This window comes from Taeniopygia guttata, chromosome 1A (assembly GCF_048771995.1).
Source record: "Taeniopygia guttata chromosome 1A, bTaeGut7.mat, whole genome shotgun sequence".
In the NCBI taxonomy this organism is placed as follows: Eukaryota; Metazoa; Chordata; class Aves; order Passeriformes; family Estrildidae; genus Taeniopygia; species Taeniopygia guttata.
Window position 1 is genome coordinate 34,054,394 of NC_133025.1, and position 18,815 is coordinate 34,073,208.

An 18,815-nucleotide genomic window follows, 5' to 3' on the forward strand; every position below is an offset into this window, starting at 1 on the left:
CAAAGTTTTTCATTATTCAAAAATAATTTCAAAATGTCACCATGGGAAAAGAAAAAAACCTGAGAACTAGAAAAGGCAGGCAGACTAAAACCTAACCAGTTCGAGTTGAAGTGTAGCAACTAATAAGTACCTGTGAGAGTAACATACTTCCAAACGCCCTACATTTAAAAGATTGAGAGAACGAGAGATGCCAAGGGCATAGGACGACAACGTCCAATTATCTTTGGATGCAGAGTTTTCTCCAATATCTCTGAAAACCACAACTGGGAAGGCACGAGCGGCCGCTGAAGCGGAGCTGGTTCCCGGCGGCGCTGCCGTGCCGGGCCGGGCCGGGCCGGGCCGGGCCGGGCCGGGCCGGGCCGTGCCGTGGCAGGGGCGCGGCCGCGGGGCCTCTCCCTGCGCGCCGCTCCCGCCGCCCGCCTCAGGGGGCGCTGCAGCGCCAACATGGCGGCGGGCGCGCGCGGCGCGGCGGGGCCGCGGTAGAGGCTCCGGGCCGGGCCCCGCGGTCCCGGCGGTCCCGGCGCTCCGGCCGCCGCGGGCCGGGCGGCGCAGCGGGCGTGGCTGGCGGTGCGTGGGGGTCGATCGCGGCTCGCTCGGGGGCCGAGGGGGCGCCGGGGGTCTCGCTGGTCTCTCGGGCGGCCCTCGGTGTTGGGGGAGGGGCTCCCGCCGGGGGAACGCGGCAGGGCGGGCCGCGCCGGGCGGGTGGGTGCGGGGCGCGGGGACGCCGCTGTACCTCCGGGGTTCCTCCACGGCGCCGTCTCTGCGGGCCGCCGGACCCCCCCGCTCGGCGGCCGCGGTGAGTCAGCGCCGGGCCCGCCGCGCCCCGCGGTGACTCGGCGGCGGCGCTGCGGGTCATGCTCAGGCATGTCGGGCCGGGCCGGGCCGGCGCGGGAGCTAAGCCCTGACTTGCCTGCTCTCGGCAGCGCTATATAAGGCCAGGCTCGGCCCGGCTCGGCACAGACACCGCCGCCGGAGTCCAGCGTGTGGGCTGGACGAGGCACCGAGGTGAGTGGGCCCCGCCGGCGTGGCGGCTGCCGCCCGCCCGGGCCGTGTCTCTGCGTGCCGCGCTCTGAGGTTGTTCTCCCCTTCACTGCAGGCAAATGTGCAATACCAAGATGTCCTCCCTTTCGGATGCCTCCTCTGTCACCGCTTCGGAGCAAGAGGCGCTGGTCAGTAGCTGTTGGGCGCGTGGGTTTTTTTGCATGCTTTTTGCAGAGTTTTTAGTGGCTAATTCAGAAGAATCACTGTGCTTAGCGAGCGATGGTTGGGGAAAAGCCAGGAGGTCCAGCCAGTGAAGGTGGTCTCTCTTTGGTTCTGTAATAAGCAAATCTTCATCATAATTGAGAGTACAGGGTGATGGTATAGGTCTGGACTGTTTCCTGGAGACGTTTGCTGTTTTTTGGTTTCTTTTAATAGAAAGGATCCTATGATCCGGTTTGATAGTGGTAAGTATTTCAGGTGGTAATTGTTAACAGATCATAAGAGCTTTGCACAATCTCTATCATACAATCATACTGTTGGGTGAAATAATCTGAAGATTTTCGACTTTCTCCTATTGGAATTCGTAAGAAGGTTGTAAGAAGAGTCTTCATTTGTGTTTATGGAAAGCATTTTCAGGCTTTCCATGATACAGTGACAGTTCTGCAGTTTTGTCCTTAGTTTTCCTGAGGATTGAAGCCTTTTGCACCTGAAATGCTAGTTAGAAAACTGCATATGTACAATGATGGTTGAACTGGATTATATTGTCTAGAAGGGTAAAGCTTAAAAGTGTGGACTTGACAGTAGAACTTCAAAAAAGTGAAATTGTAGAACAGCAGACTGTTCAAAATTGATTTCTTTCATTTGTGTCTTTTTTTTTTTTACATCATCATATTGTGATATTACTGTCTTCTGTCAGATCTGCAAGGCTGCAGAACTTGGATGAGTTAAGTGGAGAGGGCTGAGGAGTAAAAGTGGGCGTAGTAGTGGATTCAGAGTTTTGAAACTGCCTTGCTGTGCTTAGCTGTCAGTAGTACTTGGATAAGTTGTTGCTTGCTTCCTTCATGAAACTAATATATATGCCACATGTTCTAAATAATTTACTTCTTGGGAGGGGGTGAATGGACAGCTAAGGTTGTCCACAAGCTTAGTTATTTTTTTCATTATGTGTAATTCTTGCAGCTAATATCTTGTTAACTCACTGAAACTTGGGCTGGTTTTAGCAGATCTTTGGAATGGAGTGAAGGGTAGTTCCCCTTCTCCACCCTTCCCTCAAACATTTATTGCTTGTCTCATGATATTTTATTCACACTTCCCTGTTTTGTTTTAATGTGTTGTTCTTTTCTTTTACTTTCTGTGTTTATTTTTTACATTTTATTTTATCTAATATATCAGGATAGCTAAGTATTAGCCTGGTTTTAGAATGGTTATGCGGTTGTTAAAGAGGTGACACTAGAATGTACTGCACTGGGAGCATCAGTGGCTCCACAGGCTTTGCTGTTGTGGCAGCCCCTGCAGCTTGTTCTCATCTGCTGCACTGGTGCTGGCACAGCTGTGTGGAACGGTCCAGTTTGTATGTATGGGGGAAGTTATTTTTCTTATTTAACATTTCCTTCCTCGTCATAGACTGACTGCAGATTAAACTGCTGGCATGGTGGGTGGGTGGGAGGCCATTGCAGAGGTGGGAGTTAGTGAAGTGTGGTGGAAGGGACAGGGTGTGCTTGTCCCAGCTTAGAAAAGTCTTCAGAGGTAAAGCAGCCCAGCTGGCAAATGCAATACCAAAACCCCAGAAACTGTCACAGAAAGAGACTAACAAAGAGGTGGACCAGTGTTTTATGACTTGCATTCTGGACTAACAGTCACAGAGGTCTGTTTCCATCCTCCCTCCCCTTTGGGAGTTGTGGTAATGGTTAAAGGAGTGAAGATGAGTTCCCCAGGACCCAGCCCTGGACTTAAAACTAATAAACAAATTCTGTAGCTCCAATTAAGGAATTTGTATTTACCAATGTGTTGAGGTTTAACTCCAGCTGCCAACTAAGTAGCATGGAGCACCTTGTTCCCTGCCTCCCAGCCCCCTCTGCAGTGGGATAGAGGCATCATGAAAAAAGGCAAAATCTGTTAGTTTAATAACTGAAGTATAAGAGTAATAGTAAAGAAAAGGGAGAGTAGTTAAATCCAAGGAAGACAGGTGTTGCACAGTGCAGTTGCTTACCACTGCTGGTGGATGCCCAGCCCATCCCCAAGCATCAGTCAGCACCTCCTGGCCAACTCCCCTGTTCATAACACTAGGCCTGACATTCTGTGGTATGGATTATCCCCTTGTCCAGTTCAGGTCAGCAGTGGTGACTATGGTCCCTCATGGCTTGTTGTGCACATCCTCACTGGCAGAGCGTGGGACACTGAAAAGTCCTTGATTTTGTGTAGCTACTTAGCAACAACAGAAACATCAGTGTGTTGTGAACATTATTCTCTCTCTAAATCAAAAACATGGCACTTCGTGAGCTACTAGGAAGAAAATTAACTATCCCAGCTGAAACCAGGGGACAATGAAAGACTGGGGTTTGAGCTAAGATGTACAGTGTATGAGAAATTTAGTATGATTTAGTTCATATTATTTGCTTTAAAGTTTGAACTTTACAAAGTTAAAAACTTGAATGAAGATAGGTTTTAATGCAGTTGTATGTTTGCATATCAGATTAATACAAAAGGAGGAGGACAGCCAGTATAAATAAATGGGTTTTTTGGTGAATAATTAGTGCATATTGTTTTTCTCCTTCCACACACAGGTTAAACCAAAGCCACTATTGTTGAAATTGTTAAAGTTAGCTGGTGCTGAAAAGGACACTTTTACTATGAAGGAGGTGAGAATTTTTAACCACTAAAGGTAGACTACAGTGCGTACAGATATTTTAGGTTGGGTAAATGGGGGGCGGGGGGGGCAGTGTTGCTCATAGCTTATCTAGAAATTGAAGTAAGACAATGTTTATTCTCCTACTGACTGGGTATTTAGCAAGTTTCTCAAAAACCTGAACAAAAGTTTCTGGTGGTCAGTAGAATAGTAGTGTCCTTCTGGAATGATAGATGAAAATCTGTTGGCTCAAAGAGAGTTTTAGGCAGAGTTTGAAGAGTAAATTTCAATGTATTTAATATGTTTTGTCTCTTACACTTTAAGAAACAAGCTGGATATTTAACATTTGTATTTAATTTATTTCACAGGTAATATTCTATATTGGACAATATATTATGTCTAAGCAATTATATGATGAAAAACAGCAGCATATTGTGCACTGTGCAAATGATCTCCTGGGGGATTTATTTGGAGTAACAAGCTTTTCAGTAAAAGAACACAGGTAAAATGGGATTCTTTTCTGAGAGTCTGGTTGGGAAATAATGAAGAACATCATGCATATGTCCCTTTTTTAACTCCTCATGTCTTCAAAGATGGTAAGCTCTCTTTTATGGTTGCATGTAGCTAACTTGTATCATCTCTTTCTTTATCCTTATTTAAGGAAACTATATTCAATGATTTCCAGAAATCTGATAGCAATCAATCAACAAGGTAAGCTAGTTTAGGAGGGTGATTTGTTTGGGAAACAGCAGTAGAGAAAATAGAATTTACATCATGAATCTTGCAGGTAGTGATCAGATAACAGCGAGCTCTCCATTATTAGCTATTTGGCTTTGCTGACTATAGTCCAGAGCAATCACAAATGGTGAATAAAAGCAAACTTGTTTCCTCAGGAGGAGAAAAATATTGGGTAATTTTATTGGACTAGAACCAGAAAAAACACAGAGCTGGATAAAAAGGCTTCTAAAATACAAACTTAAGTCATTTGCTTGTATTTATTACTGATAAAGCCCTCAATATTAATATTAAAGTTCTGTTTTAATTTTCACAACTGAATGTGAAGTGCATTTAGAACTGGTCGTTCTTAGCTATACTCAGCCCTTTTTTAAATGGGCTGTGTACTTTTAAGTACCTTTGTGGTGATGCTGTGGATAGCCACTCCTTAAATGCAGAATTGTTATACACAGTCCTGCACAGTATAAAAAGTGCTCAGTATATCTGTAATTTTTGCCTAACATAGGATACGAAACAGAAGTTAAACAATGGAAGCCATTTTGTAAATTGACCTCTAAATCTGTATACAGACACCCTGTGTTTCTGATTTTTCCTAAAGGCAAGTGTTCAGCTGCTGAAGATGGGAAACATGCTCTCTTTGTCATCCCCATTGTTAAGCTTGCAAACTTAAAATGTATCTTCCAATTCTTTTTTCATGGAACACTCTTTCTTAATTTAGGATCAGTCTGTTAGTAAGCATATATCATTAACAACAGCTAATTTTTCTTCTATTGTATGTCTTTTTAACTCAGGGGTCCCATAAGATAAGAACTAAAAAGCAATTTGGGGAGGAGCAATTAATTACATTTCCTGCTTATATTCTTTCATGTCTGCAGAATCACGGTTTTATACACAGACTTCATTTGAAGCCATTTATAACAGAATTCTGAGCAGCTTTCAGTTGACATTGCTTCTTTCTCCCACATTTCCACTTGAGTAATGTTACAGGGAAGGTGCTGCACACTCCTGAAAAACAAAGGAACAGTGTGTTTTTCCCATTGTTGCAAAATGTCTGGATTTTAAATATTACGTATAATTTACTTTTTCAGCCTGAAATTGACTTTTTCTGCTATATGGTATTATGGGTTTTATTTTGGTTTGGTTGCAGAGTCTACCCTTGGTGACACACCTGAGGATGATGCCACATCTCAGCTTGAAGAAGAGAATGTTATAAAGGTGCTGTTTTTATTTTATTTGAAAATTTTTTTGAGTTGCACATTCTATTCAGTTTTGCATTATAGTGTCAATGGTTTAATGTAGTAAGTTGATTCTTGCATTTTACCTCATATTTATGCGCAGGCTTACTCAGTATTTCTGTTTTCAGGAGTCTAGGCAAGAGTTAGAAGAGAGCCAGACTTCATCAAATGTGACTTCCCAACCAACTACGTCTTCTAGGAGGAGGACACACAGTGAATCTGGTATCTGCAAATTTATGATGCAGAGCTTTCAGTAGCATGGCCACTTGGAGGGAAAAGCTACATTTTCTTGCCTTGCTGACTTGAAAGATGCTGGCAAATACTACTCATGTTTCTCTGCTTACCTAAAACAAAATGTTCAGTCTGAAAGAAAAACACAATTCCTTGCATTGCTCCAGTGTCATGTTACAGTTTGGATGTCTAGAATTGTTAGTAAGATGATGGAATAACTTACTCCACAGCTCTGTTAAACTTTTTCATATCAGCAAGACTTTATCAGTTGTGTTATCTTCATGATGAGAACACTTGCTTGTAATCTACTGATACCATCAAATTCATTTCAATTCTCTCTGTAGACAGCCACAAAATTTGAAATGTTGTTTGTTCATTAAAGCCAGTTTTCTTTGGATTTCAACTGGTGGGAGGCATCAAAGGTGTGGTAGTAACACAGGATGATTTTGGATATATTCAGGTACCTCACCATTCATTAAGCACTTGTTAAAACATCTGGTGACCTAAGGATCATCTTTGCCTCCCCTTTGTCTTTACTGTGGTTATTCAATAATCACTGGAAAATATATTTTCAAAACACAAAATATTTCTTCTGATAAGTAGCAATAACAATCTGGTCAGTGTAAACCTAGTTTAGTTTCTCAATGAAAGTGTTCTCTACAGTTAGGTAAATATTATTCTGTGAAATTTCTTACATTAGTTTGTTCCATCACTTACTGTCTTGCCTCTTGACTTGGACTTGGTGGTTGCACTTACCCAGGCAGTGATAACTTTCTGTCACTGCGTAGAACTTCCTTTTCTTCACTTGCTTGGGAGCATTTTTCAGTTCCTCAGCTTTCAAGTAGTGTTTTTTGTGTCCCTCATAGGCCACTGTGTACGTTAAGTTAGTCCCAAACCAGTGCTGCGTTGCTAAGCGGTTTGCACTAAATTAAAAGAACATTTTAATGTTGTAACTAAAACTGATGAAAGGATGGAAAGTCATGGTTAAGCATCACAACCTGTAATATTTCGGCATGACACAGAGCACATAAGGTTCTGGGTTATGCTTACTTATTGTAGGTTTGATTATTAACTCTTGCCTTGCATCCATTTATTAGTTTGTTACAACCTTAAGAGTTCTTTTAATATAGTGTTTTTATATACACTTTTTTTCTAATTTATAGGAAATCTTCCCTTTAAACCACTATTATTGTTAAATTGGGACAGTAGCGGCTCCTTTGGAGCCACTTAAATAGTGTGTAGAGACCTTGTGGTGATACAGTATCAGTACGGCATGGAGCCATGACAACTAAATGAGGACAACGATGGACAGGAGCAACCTTTGGGCCTGGGGGCACCAAGTTTGGTGGGGCTCTCAGGGCGGAAAAAAGAAAAGAAAGGGGCTGAGCCAAGAAGCACCAAGGGAGAGTAAGAGAAGTCTCAAAGTATGTACAAGTGTTTTGTTCTCCTTTTTTTTTGTTGTTTTTTTTAACAATGAAAGATTCAAGACCTGAAGACTTGCGGATTATCACAGTGTGATTTGCAAGGCAAGGGAGATGGTGGGCAGCAGAGGGTGGGTGCAAAAGGCACCTGTAGCAGGCTCATACTGAGGCCTGTTGAATAGTTGCTAGCATCTTGGGAGGTTTTCACTCTGCTGTACTGACATGCTGAATTTGCAACACGTTTTTATATAAAATTGTAAACCAAATGCTCTAGAAGTCAATGGAACCGAATTTTGACTTACCTACTGCTAAAATGCTGTGCCCTTAGTCCTTGCACTGCTGTGGGTGATTGTTCCAAAACACAATGTAATTACAAAGCATTGTCTTTTTGTCCTCAAACCAAGCATGCTTAGTATGCAGAACTTAAAGCAATGCTTTCAGAGTTCAGCTTTTGCGTAGTATGTTTGAAGATTTTCTTGCTAGAATGTGATGAAAGTTCTAATAGTTTGTTACAAAAATCCTGTTGGGGAGTACATATAGTGCAACTATTCCCTGATAAATATGTTGAGGTGTCTGAAACTTGAACCTGAACTTACCTTGCTTAGCACAAGGTGTTCTTGTATGCATGTGAATTGGCAGCTAATTGCTCTATCTCTCTACAAATTCTGGGGTAGACTCAGAAGCCCTCTGAAAGTGCCTTTCTGTCTGTTGCCTGTAGAGGGAGTGAGGACAAGTAAGATTTTAATTCTATTTCTTTAAATTAGGAAGGTTTAACATGTCGTGTGTGGAGTAATAATAATTCTTTCAAATTTGCAATTGTTTTCCATGTGGATACTGCCACTCAAAAGCTCTATCGATGAGACAAGTGGGGAAAGCCAGCCCTGAAGTAATGGCTTACAAAATGTTTCACACTGTATGGATATGAGAGTTATTGTGTTTTTTAAAATAAGTCTTAGTGCCTTTTTGCCCCATTAAAAAAATACTGTTATATTTTACTTTATTAGATTTCTTTGTAGTAAATTGTATTTTAAGCTTCTGTTTAGAAAATTCAAAAGTGCACATTGCATAGATGTTTTTGAGTAATAAAAAATTCTTGACTATGCCCAGAAAAAAATTCTTCAGATGATCTGCATAGCGAGAGAAGAAAGCGACACAAGTCAGAGAACATTTCGGTGACGTTTGATGAAAGTCTCTCATGGTGTGTAGTCAGTGGTCTGTGCCGTGAAAGAAGCAATAGCAGTGATTCAACAGATTCTCTTTCCATTCCTGTAAGTCAAAATAGAAAAGTATTTTTGTGGTACAAATTTTGCAGATGACACAAGTGCAAACATGCATCTGAAAACACAAGGTTCTTAATTAAAAGCGGGAGTGCCTGCAGTGGTATCTGAGGAAAGAAAAGAGGTTGAAAGAAAAGTAGGTGTGTGGGTGGAGTGGGGTTTTTCATAGGTCTGCTGGCAAAGCTGAAGTGAATTTTTTTTAAATATTAATGTTGAATATTCTTTAAAAACCAAGATCCTCACTGCTTGGCACAGTATGGAAAAATGTCAGACATATTTTGTGTTTTAAAATAAGTATTTCTTAGAGTGCTAAGAGACAAAAAAGTCATTCCATCATTCAGAGTTAGTTGTTAGTTCTGGTACAGCTTTGGTAACTGTACCAAGTGGAATGGATGCTGATGGTGCATTGTATTAATTTGTTATGCCACTACTTGGAAGTTTTCTATTGTTTTTAGCAAACAATAGGGCAAATCTGTGGTTCGATTAAGTCATGAAGAGCTGAACTAACAGTATTCCTAGTCACATATGGTGTTCCAAATTGACAGAACTTATACTGTGTTTTCAGTCTTCCTATTTTGTAATTGTTAGCCATGGTCTCAGATTACACAAAGTTTATGAGAATAGAGAATTTAATGACATGCAGCCAAAAGATACCATCTTCTTGCATCTGTTCTTTCACTTTTTAGGAGGGACTTTCTAAAATAATTACTGCAGCCTTTCAGCTGCCTGTAGGCTGAGTGCAGTTTCTTATTACAGAGCCAACAAAAGGCTTCCAGACCTAACTTTATTTTTACCCACCTATAATTTATCTCATAAAAAGTATGTGTCTCACAGCAGCTGGTCCTTTTTCTTCCATAGCTAATTATACTGAGTAGTGCAGTTTTATCCTGAGAGTTGTTTTATCAGTAGTGGTATGTCTATGGACTAGTGAGGTTGAATGTGTGCTTTCTTTTTTTGTTTTCTTCAGGATCTTGATGCTAGTTCATTAAGTGAAAACTCGGATTGGTTTGACCACGGTTCTGTATCAGACCAGTTCAGTGTTGAGTTTGAAGTTGAGTCTATTTATTCTGAAGATTATAGCCATAATGAAGAAGGGCAGGAGCTCACTGATGAAGATGATGAGGTACTATCTGCTTTCCTTGTTTGACCCTGGGGGGAGGGGGATGAGAAGGAAAAGGATTTTCAACATGAAAAATTCTTGTAAGTTTCCAAGGAGAACTCTTCAGGTATATTTTGGAACTGCATGTGCTGGTGTCACAATCTGTACCCAGTTGTTCATTAAATCAAATTATGTGTCAGTGCAGTTGAGTCACCCTTATACAGCCCAGCAGCCAGTGACTGAAACAGTGCCGAGGCTTTCTAAAGGCTCTGAAATGGGCTGGATAGGAAAGTCTGGGTGCTTAACTTCTCTCGCCAGCTGTTGAAGTCTGAATCACGTGTACTATAGTCTTTCTGCATTTTTAATTCTAGAAGCTTTGACAACACTTGATACCAAAGGAAACCTTTCTGAGTAACTCTTTCCAAGGGGTTATGTCCAAGTTTTTTGCCTCTGTGAATGTAAATGTTTCTTAGAGATGCTGAACCAAAGTGTTAGGAATCTTTATTAGTAGGCAAGAAGACAGAAAAATTTGGATTACTGCAGTTTTCAAGAGATTTCTAGAATGTCAGGAATGAAGTGAGAATGTATGTGGGGTTTTCTTTCTGGGCTAGCTTTCTGTTACTTTAGAGAGGTTCATCAGCTCATGGCATGATTGGGTGAGTACCAGAGGCAGAATTCACCGGGGGCATAAATGATTGTGGTACCTGAGAGGCTGAATGGCACTGACTGTACTGATGTGTACCAAGTTGTAGTGTAGTGCAGAGCTGCACCCTGAGAGAGGATGTAATTCGGAGGAGGAAAGGACTGAGGTGTGCCCCCGCTCCAGACAGTAGTTTTGGGAATTGCAGAATGACTGGTGTTCAAAGGAGGCTCTGGAGGTTGTCTTACCCATCTGCCCTGGCTCAGGCAGAGCTGATTGCCTGGGTCCATGTCCAGATGTCTTGACTATCTCCAGGGATGGGGCTTCATAGATGCTCAGGGCAAGTCATGCCAGTGCTCCTTCATTCTCACAGTAAAAGGTGTCTCCTGATATTCAGAGGGAACCTCCTGTGTTTAATTTGTGCTAGTTGCCCCTTCTCCTGCCGCTGGACACCACTAAAAAGAGCATGGCTCTGTGTCCTTGATGCCATCCTTTCAGGTATTTACCCACATGGACCAGGCACACCCTCCCCTGAGCCTTCTCCAGGCTGAACATTCCCAGCTCTTTTAGCCGTTCCTCACATGAGGGCTCCTCTAATCCATTAATAATCTTAATAGCCCATCCCTGGAGACTCTCCAGTAGCTTGCTATCTGAAAATCTTACCAGGTTAAAAATGTTTTTATTAAATGCCAAAAGCTAGTTGTATATGTATATATATAATTCTTAAAAAATTTAAACTAGGTTTATCAGCTGACGATTTACCAGGACGAAGATAGTGATGCTGATTCATTTGATGAAGATCCAGAGATTTCCCTAGCTGTGAGTAAAAAGTTGTCTGGTAAAGCATCGTAAATTGGGTAAACTGGCATAGAATAGAAGTATTGATGAATTCTCTTGCTACAAGTGATTTTTTAAGAATTAAATGTACTTCTTCTATGCGTGAAGGTTCCAATACAATATTTTAATTACTGATTATTAAGGAACATGTGATTATTAAGGAAACTTGGGGGTTTTTTTTAATGATTAATAAACTTCCTAGTCCATTAATCCATGCTAATTTACCATTTCATTGACTTAATGGAAGGAAGTTATTTGGAGCCTAAATCTGACTTTCTGCACAAAATGGAAAAAAAATTAAAATCTTAGTTATGTACATTTTAAAAACTTCCTATGAGTCAGAATAACTAGTTTTATTGTCCAGCTTGAATGACGGTATCTGTAACATACAGATGTGAAGGCAAGCCTTTTTTCAGAACAGTACTGTTAAATTAAATAGGCCTCTACTACATTCTGTGAGACCGTTCTTGAAGAGTAGGAAATTGACAGTCTAGAGGCAAAGTATGGAGATATTTGTGAAAACCCACAACATTTTAATTCTCATGTGTGCTATCTCCTTATTTATATTTGCTTTTCACATTTGATGCATGAATATGAATTAAAGCTGATTTGTGGAACTGTGAAGTGTTCCCGTCCCATGATAGTCTGTAGGACTGAGGGACTTGGTGTGTTAAAGACAGAGCTGGCCACCTTCTGAAAACATAGCAGTGTTTATGTGTGGAAAATAGAGACCTGTACATTATTTTTAGGATTTAAAATTTGTTTTAACAAGCTATTTGGTACTTGTGTAAATAAGTTTTGGGTTATTTTTCTTTTTAATTTCCCTTACAGCTTGCATTTTTTCTAAGAAGGGTCTCTGTCCGTAAAAGCAAAATGTATTTTTAACGAAATAGTTGTTTATTTTAATTGTAGTCCATGGAGTAACCCTTGAGAGGCTGATGCAGCGCCTTTTTTTTTGCCCTTTTATGGTTTCCTTTCCCTTCCCGCCTGTTTTTGCGTGGGCCGATGATTTCTCTGGTGCGGCTGTGTCGGAGCGCCCTCACGAGGCCGCTTTGTGCAGCAACAGCGCAGCGAACCGCACAAGGGTCCCTCAGTCTTGAATGGCTCCCGTTGCACAAGTCCATAGTCGAAAAGAAGGGAAATTATGACCTTTTTAACGAGTTTTTCATGAGAGCCTCTGAAGAATTTTGCGGTCTGGTTTCTGCAGTTTTGCCTATGAAATAATGAATTGTTCTAGTCACAAACCTACTGCAAAATGAAGGAAAGCCGGAGTCCTTTAAAAATAAGAACGGCTGAATGGAATTTTAAAATTGTAAACAAGTTGATGGCTCAACATAATATTTTGGCAGTAATATATTGCTTATAATGGCTGAATACTTCAGTTGTAAGTGTTCCAAGTAGCTTAAGCTTTTCCAACCTTTGATTCACTAAAGGATTATTGGAAGTGTCCCGAATGCAATGAAATGAATCCTCCGCTTCCACGACATTGCCACAGATGCTGGGCCCTTCGTGAGGATTGGCTTCCAGATGAAAAGAGTGAGAAATTGGAAAAGAGCAAATTAGAAACCGCCTTTCCTGCAGAGTCTGGAGAAGGTTTTGATGTTCCTGATTGCAAGAAAACACAAATGACTGAAGATAAAGAACCAGCTGTGGATGAGAATGAGGATAAAGCAGTACAGCTTTCTGAGTCCCAGGAAAGTGAAGGTTATTCCCAGCCATCAACATCAAGCAGCATGTTCTGTAGCAGTCAGGAGGACTTCAAGGAACTCGAGAAGAGAGAAATGCAAGACAAAGAGGAAAGCATGGAATCCAGTCTGCCTGTTACCAGCATAGAGCCATGTGTCATATGTCAGAGCAGACCTAAAAATGGCTGCATAGTACACGGCAAAACCGGACACCTCATGTCATGTTTTACCTGTGCAAAAAAGCTCAAGAAGAGGAACAAACCCTGCCCAGTGTGTAGGCAGCCTATACAAATGATTGTACTAACTTACTTTAGTTAGACACGTGTTGACTGGAAAGCTGCAAAAGAAAGCTGATAAACTGGTTAAGAGAGTAAGAAATTATTTTTGTATGCTTATTGAAAAATTAATATTTTGTGTCTCTTGGCATTCTGTGTGAAAAGTAATTGCTGACATAGCTGCACTGGAGTTATTAAGAGGTTTGCCTAATACTCATAAGTCAACTTGGAGATTTTAAATCCCTCTCAGTACAAATAACCAGGTCCTCTAAACCACCTGCCTCTCCAAGTATTTTAATGTTCCATGCAAGTTAGTGACATTTGTTTTATTGAATTAAATACATTCATTAAAATCCCAGACTCAATAATTGTTGGAGGAGAGACATGTTGAAGTGTTTATTTCTGCAAGTTCCTCATTTAAGAAAATGCATGATTATCCAAGTTCCAGTTTTGTTGCTTGGTGAAGACATAAGGCTCAATCAGACCCCTCTGAATAAGTCAGTAAATGAATAAATAGAATCTTTTCTTAAATTCTTTCAACTAACCAAATTTTGTGGGAGATCTTAGCAGGAAGTAGGGAAATATGTGGTAGAAAATAATACTTTGGAAACAGAAAAGGGTATTGTGTGTCTTTTATTTTTGTGGTGTGCATTGTGAACTTAAGGGCTGTGTGTCCCTTGAGAAGTCATTGATCCAAGCTCAGTCATACAGTTCCCTCTCAAATGTCCCAAGAAATTCACATTTGTGGGTTTGGAGGTCTGTACTGATTAGGATTATTATTAATTTAGCAACATGAAACAAGTCTCACGCAGACAAGATAAATGAAGTATATGCTATGAACTGTCATGTCAGGTAGTCCTAGGGGACAGTTGGTTTTCTGCACTTCTTTCTGACTTAGCAGAATACATTCAGCTGTATTGCTACATTCACTGTAATAAAAAGAGAAAAAAAAATCACCTTCATCTGCAGAAACAATTAAGCTGTGCAGTTCTAGTCCACATTCTTTTAAGTGTGGTAGTCTTCCCAACTCACCGTTCTTATCCGTATCACAAAAATTCTGAAAATCTTCTGCAAGGTGTTTGGCCAATTCAAAGTCGGTCCCGTTGGACCTGTCCTTTACTGCTTTTAGCTCTTGTCTCCTCACTGTACTTTGTCAAAGACGTTGTGAAACTTACCAGTTCTGTGCCCAGGGAGTCTGCTGCCTGCCTCAGTTCTGGGGCCCGTCAGGCAAGGTAGCGTGAGTGTGGGAACCGGGATGTAAAGATCACTCAGCTGCCTTTCACATGGAGTTTCTGTACCCAGTGAGTGATACGTACTGCTTTGGATAACTGTTACAAGAGGACTTGTATATTTTTAGAACCTTTTATTTTTGCACGTAGTTGCTTATTGTCTGCCCAATAAGGAATGGCAGATAAACAGTCAGGGGAGAGCCAAGAGTAGAGATACAGTCCAAGTGCAGGAATTCTGCTGTGTTACCATCTTACAGCTTCCCTAACACCAGCAGTATAAAATTGCTAATGCCTGTGTGCTGGCATAGAGACTCCTACTGTTCTCCTTAACTGCAGAGCTGCCAATCCCTGGAAGCGCCCAGGAAAAGGACAGAAAGACATACAGGAGAGACTTAGTAAGTCTTTGGCTGTGAGTTGGTTGAAAAGTGGTAACTTTATAGATAAAGACTGAATTATTGGGATCTTTCTGATTTTGGTCATACATTTGAGCTATTTCTTTGCCAGTAAAAGATATTGGTGTACCCAAAGTTCTAACACAGTTAATTTTAAGTAAACAAAATATAAACCACAGTTGTATTCATTCAAATTCTTACTTGCAAGTTTCTTGCCTCCTGCACTTTGTAAAGGGACATCAGATAACTGGAAATTATTGGACCTTTCCATGGGTTTTATAGGATTTGATAATCCTTCAGCCTGAGGTAGAGAAGGCCTTTGGGCAGATAGCCTTTTCAAGTAGGGATACTAACAGGGCTACTTGCCTTACTTTGCACTTCCTTTTTTTGATTTGATAAACTTAGGTGCTGTGAGGCTTGCAGAGGCTCTTCATTGCACCTGCAGGTGAGAGAGAACTGTAGATCTGTATATGCAGAAGCATCAATAACATGGGGACTGTACCTAGCAAGTTTCATCTTCTTATGAAGTTTTGTCCATTGCATTGTCTCCCATGTCTTTCCCTCTCTCAGCATGATGCCTTCTCTGCAGTGGCTGCCCTGGCTGTGTAATTGCAGTGCTGGGGGAGCAGCTGTCCTTACCTAGTTCCTGTTGGGACAAATTGTACCATCCGCTCTCGCATTCTTTTCCAGTCACATGCCTTCTGTTGCAGAGAATAGCCCTGGAAATACCTTCCACTCGCTGGTGGGAGGAAATGGGGCGGGCATTTTAATGTCTGCAGCTGCAAATCACTGTGTCAAGTATTTTGGTTTGAGTTATATTTTATAGCTTAATATTATTCTTAATGACCTCTAGTGCAACTTTAGTTTGGTTGGTGTGGGTGCATGCCTTCCAAATGGAAGTGATGGATATTGTTGCCTGTTCCTGCTGGGGACACTGGCAGGCAAGTGCAAGTGCAGGCCTGGTGCCCGGGGGCTGTGTCACAGTGACTCCACTCCTGGCTGTGGCCTGGAGCCTTTGGCTCTGCCTCCACCGTCTCCTGGCCTGGCCGTGCTCAAGTGTTTGGCACGAGCAGTGAACACCCTGCTTGTTCTGGCTCTTAAACACGTACCTGGCCTTGGGTAGTGGCACAAAAGTCAGTAAAGTTTTGGTACAAAACTTTAGAGATCCTTATTTAATATTGCACGCATTTTAATCTTTAATTTATTGCTGTTTGTAAATATCCTTGTGCTCACAGTTGATGTTTTGAGCTCTATTTATTGAATTAGTCTACTGCTACATGTGTAGTTATGTAGATATGCTTGTTTAGTAAATCACAAGCACAAGAAAAATATTTTAAGAAATGTAGCATTAAAATTGAGATAAATACTTCTGTTATATTCAGATTGAGAAGGGCACAGGAAGATATATGGCTATGTTTAAAAAAACTTCTGCATTGACCTAAACAAGATTTATTGAATAGAGATGGTGCTGATCCAACATCAGCTTAGTGAAAATATTTTGGTGGTGTTTTGCTTTCCTTTGGAATGCTTTTGAATCCCTCAGTACAGCCAGGGAGCTGACTGGGTTCTTCCAGGTGCTGGTAACATTGGAGGTCATGGTCTAGGAGATGCAGGATGGTGATGAGAGGCTTTAATGTTAATTTGCAAAGGTGGTAATAGCTCTTGCCTTTGGACACATGACTGTGAAGGTTGCCGGGGAGGCCAGATGCCTACAGAATGTGACTGTATGTGATTTTCTGTAATTTTCTTAGTCTCTTCCTTCTTGCACATCAGGTAGACAATAGTTATGTACAAATGGTGCAAGAACTTGCATTTATTCTTTTTTAGAAAGTACATTAAACTTACTTATTGTTTAAATACAAGTCTTTAGCTGTTTACATATTTGTTAGTACAGACATTATATTAGTATTGAAATTCACCCCACACCAGCAGGATCGTGGGCTGTGCCGTCCTGTGCCTCTCCCCTTAGCAGATGATGTAGAAAGGGTAAAAGTGCTTCAAAATGCTCACTGGTGAAAAGCTTACATTCCTTCTAAGAGTGTGGTACGATTTTTATCACTGAGTTCGGTTTGCTGTACATTTGTTCAAGTGTCACTGTCTCTGAAGTGTCTGTGGGTATGAAGATTTTTTCAGATTTTTTTCTCTTTTATGGCTAATTTTAGGAAGAGAAAATTCCTTGTTCTTACAGAGAGTGTTAACAAGAATAATTGTTTCAGAAAATTGTATCTTACAAAAGAGAGATTAGAAAATTATTGAGACCCTAATGAAACTGAATAAACTGAATAAATAGGATGGAAATAGGGGTGAAGATTTTTTTACTTCCCCATCTTAATCTAAGGCTGCTGTTCTGTTAAGGTATAACTTTAGGTAGAGTCTATAATTTTGAAGCAAGTAATTTATTCAGCATATTAACTTACCACACATATGGTGGGGCAGGAGTTACCCCTTATTCCAGGATGGTACAGCATTTTGTTGTGCAACATTTGGCCTGAAAAGGGACATTTGCTGTTGTGGGGCTTCCCTGTGGGGAGGAGCATGTTGGACAGGGACAGGCAGCGTTGTCATGGAGGGGCTGTAGGGCAGCCTTGGCCCTGCACACAGCAGAGCCTTGCTGGAGCATCAGCCCTCTCCTTTTGCCCTGCCTTCCCAGCTCCATAGCGGAGTCCAAGGCACATCTTGTTCTTTAAAGGTTGCACAAGCAAAGCACAAAACCCAGCTTAAGGTTTTAATGATGGATTGCACTTACTGAACATGAAAAACTCTTGCTTTTAACTAAAGTGTGGGAGTTTTGTTAGGGTTTTTTTTAGCACAGATGCAGTGAAAGCTTCAAGTGAATGCTTCTTTCGTGTATCTATAGTTATATTATACATGTGAAATTTTTAAATGATACTTAAAAAGGTGGTGGCTCCCCTTTTGAGTAGATGTTTTAGCTTAACAGACTGCTTTTAAAGAACAGTTCTTGGTCTTGAGCCACAGTAGTGGCTGTCAGGATGATGATTATTTAACACTTAAAATACCAATGGCTTTTCTAAAACCAGAATCTCTGTTATCTGACTACACATAGCTGGGATGACTGTTGAAGAGAGTAGTTCATAGTGAATTTAAATAACTATGCAACATGCTTTCAGGAGCTTGACCTGGTGTATTACTTTCCAGCTACCCAGTGCATGTATGACCACAGTCAGTAACCATTAAAATGCAAGTATCCACTCCAATTGCACACAGTATAGACCCATTTATGAGAAGTTTCACGAGTGTTGCATTTATCTTTCAGTTTTCTGTTTTTCCTTTTCTGACAAAAAATGAGTACTGTGTTCCATTTAAAAGCTTTAAATAAAGATTTGTTTATATATTCCATGGTGCTCTTTTTTTTCCATGTCAATTACTTGATTGTTAGAAGTGCTGGTATTTTGTTTTGACACAGATTCTTACTTTTGTGAGCCAGCACACAGGCTCTTTCTGCCACCAGTCAGCTGTTGGACTGCTGACTTGTGTCAGATTTCTTTGGTTTGAGAGATTTTAAGGAATCTCTCATTCTTCCTGCTAAAAGTAGCAGGATCAGTGATGGGATTTAGTGGATAATTACTTCTCTGTGTGGTAAACAACCCACAGCAGATCTCACAGGGTGAGAAGAGGTAGAAAATGCAAATGGATATGAGGAAGACATTAAAAAAACCAGTTTCTTGCACACACAGCCCTCACTGCTATTGGCATTGCTCTTTCAAGTTCTGAAGTGGATTTGCAAACTGAATGTGGCCGTCTGGCAGACGAGTTGCTGATGCCCAAGCTCCATAGCCCAGCTGGTAGGGCTTGGTGTGACAGGCAGCAATGCCTCAGAAAAGGATTAACTGAATTCCTGCATTTTTTATTTACTGTATACAGGAAAAGATTGATGTTTCCAAAGATAATCTTCGCTGGTTTACTTTTGAAATT

The 18,815-nt window shown here is 41.1% G+C and overlaps 1 protein-coding gene across 2 annotated transcripts; it reads left to right on the plus strand.

Moving 5' to 3' along the window:
• The first annotated feature begins 439 nt into the window (after positions 1-439).
• Positions 440-18,237, plus strand: MDM2 (MDM2 proto-oncogene). Of its 2 annotated transcripts, none has more exons than XM_030259472.4 (11): positions 440-567; positions 1,097-1,169; positions 3,765-3,839; positions 4,195-4,328; positions 4,488-4,537; positions 5,709-5,776; positions 5,925-6,018; positions 8,556-8,716; positions 9,693-9,848; positions 11,206-11,283; positions 12,735-18,237. In XM_030259472.4, exons 2-11 carry the CDS (start codon positions 1,101-1,103, stop codon positions 13,302-13,304), a joined length of 1,455 nt encoding a protein of 484 aa, XP_030115332.4. In that variant the 5' UTR covers positions 440-567; positions 1,097-1,100; the 3' UTR covers positions 13,305-18,237. The 2 variants fall into 2 exon arrangements, with proteins under 2 accessions (XP_030115332.4, XP_030115323.4); XM_030259463.4 differs by lacking the exon at positions 440-567 and adding an exon at positions 869-1,005.
• The last annotated feature ends 578 nt before the right edge of the window (positions 18,238-18,815 follow it).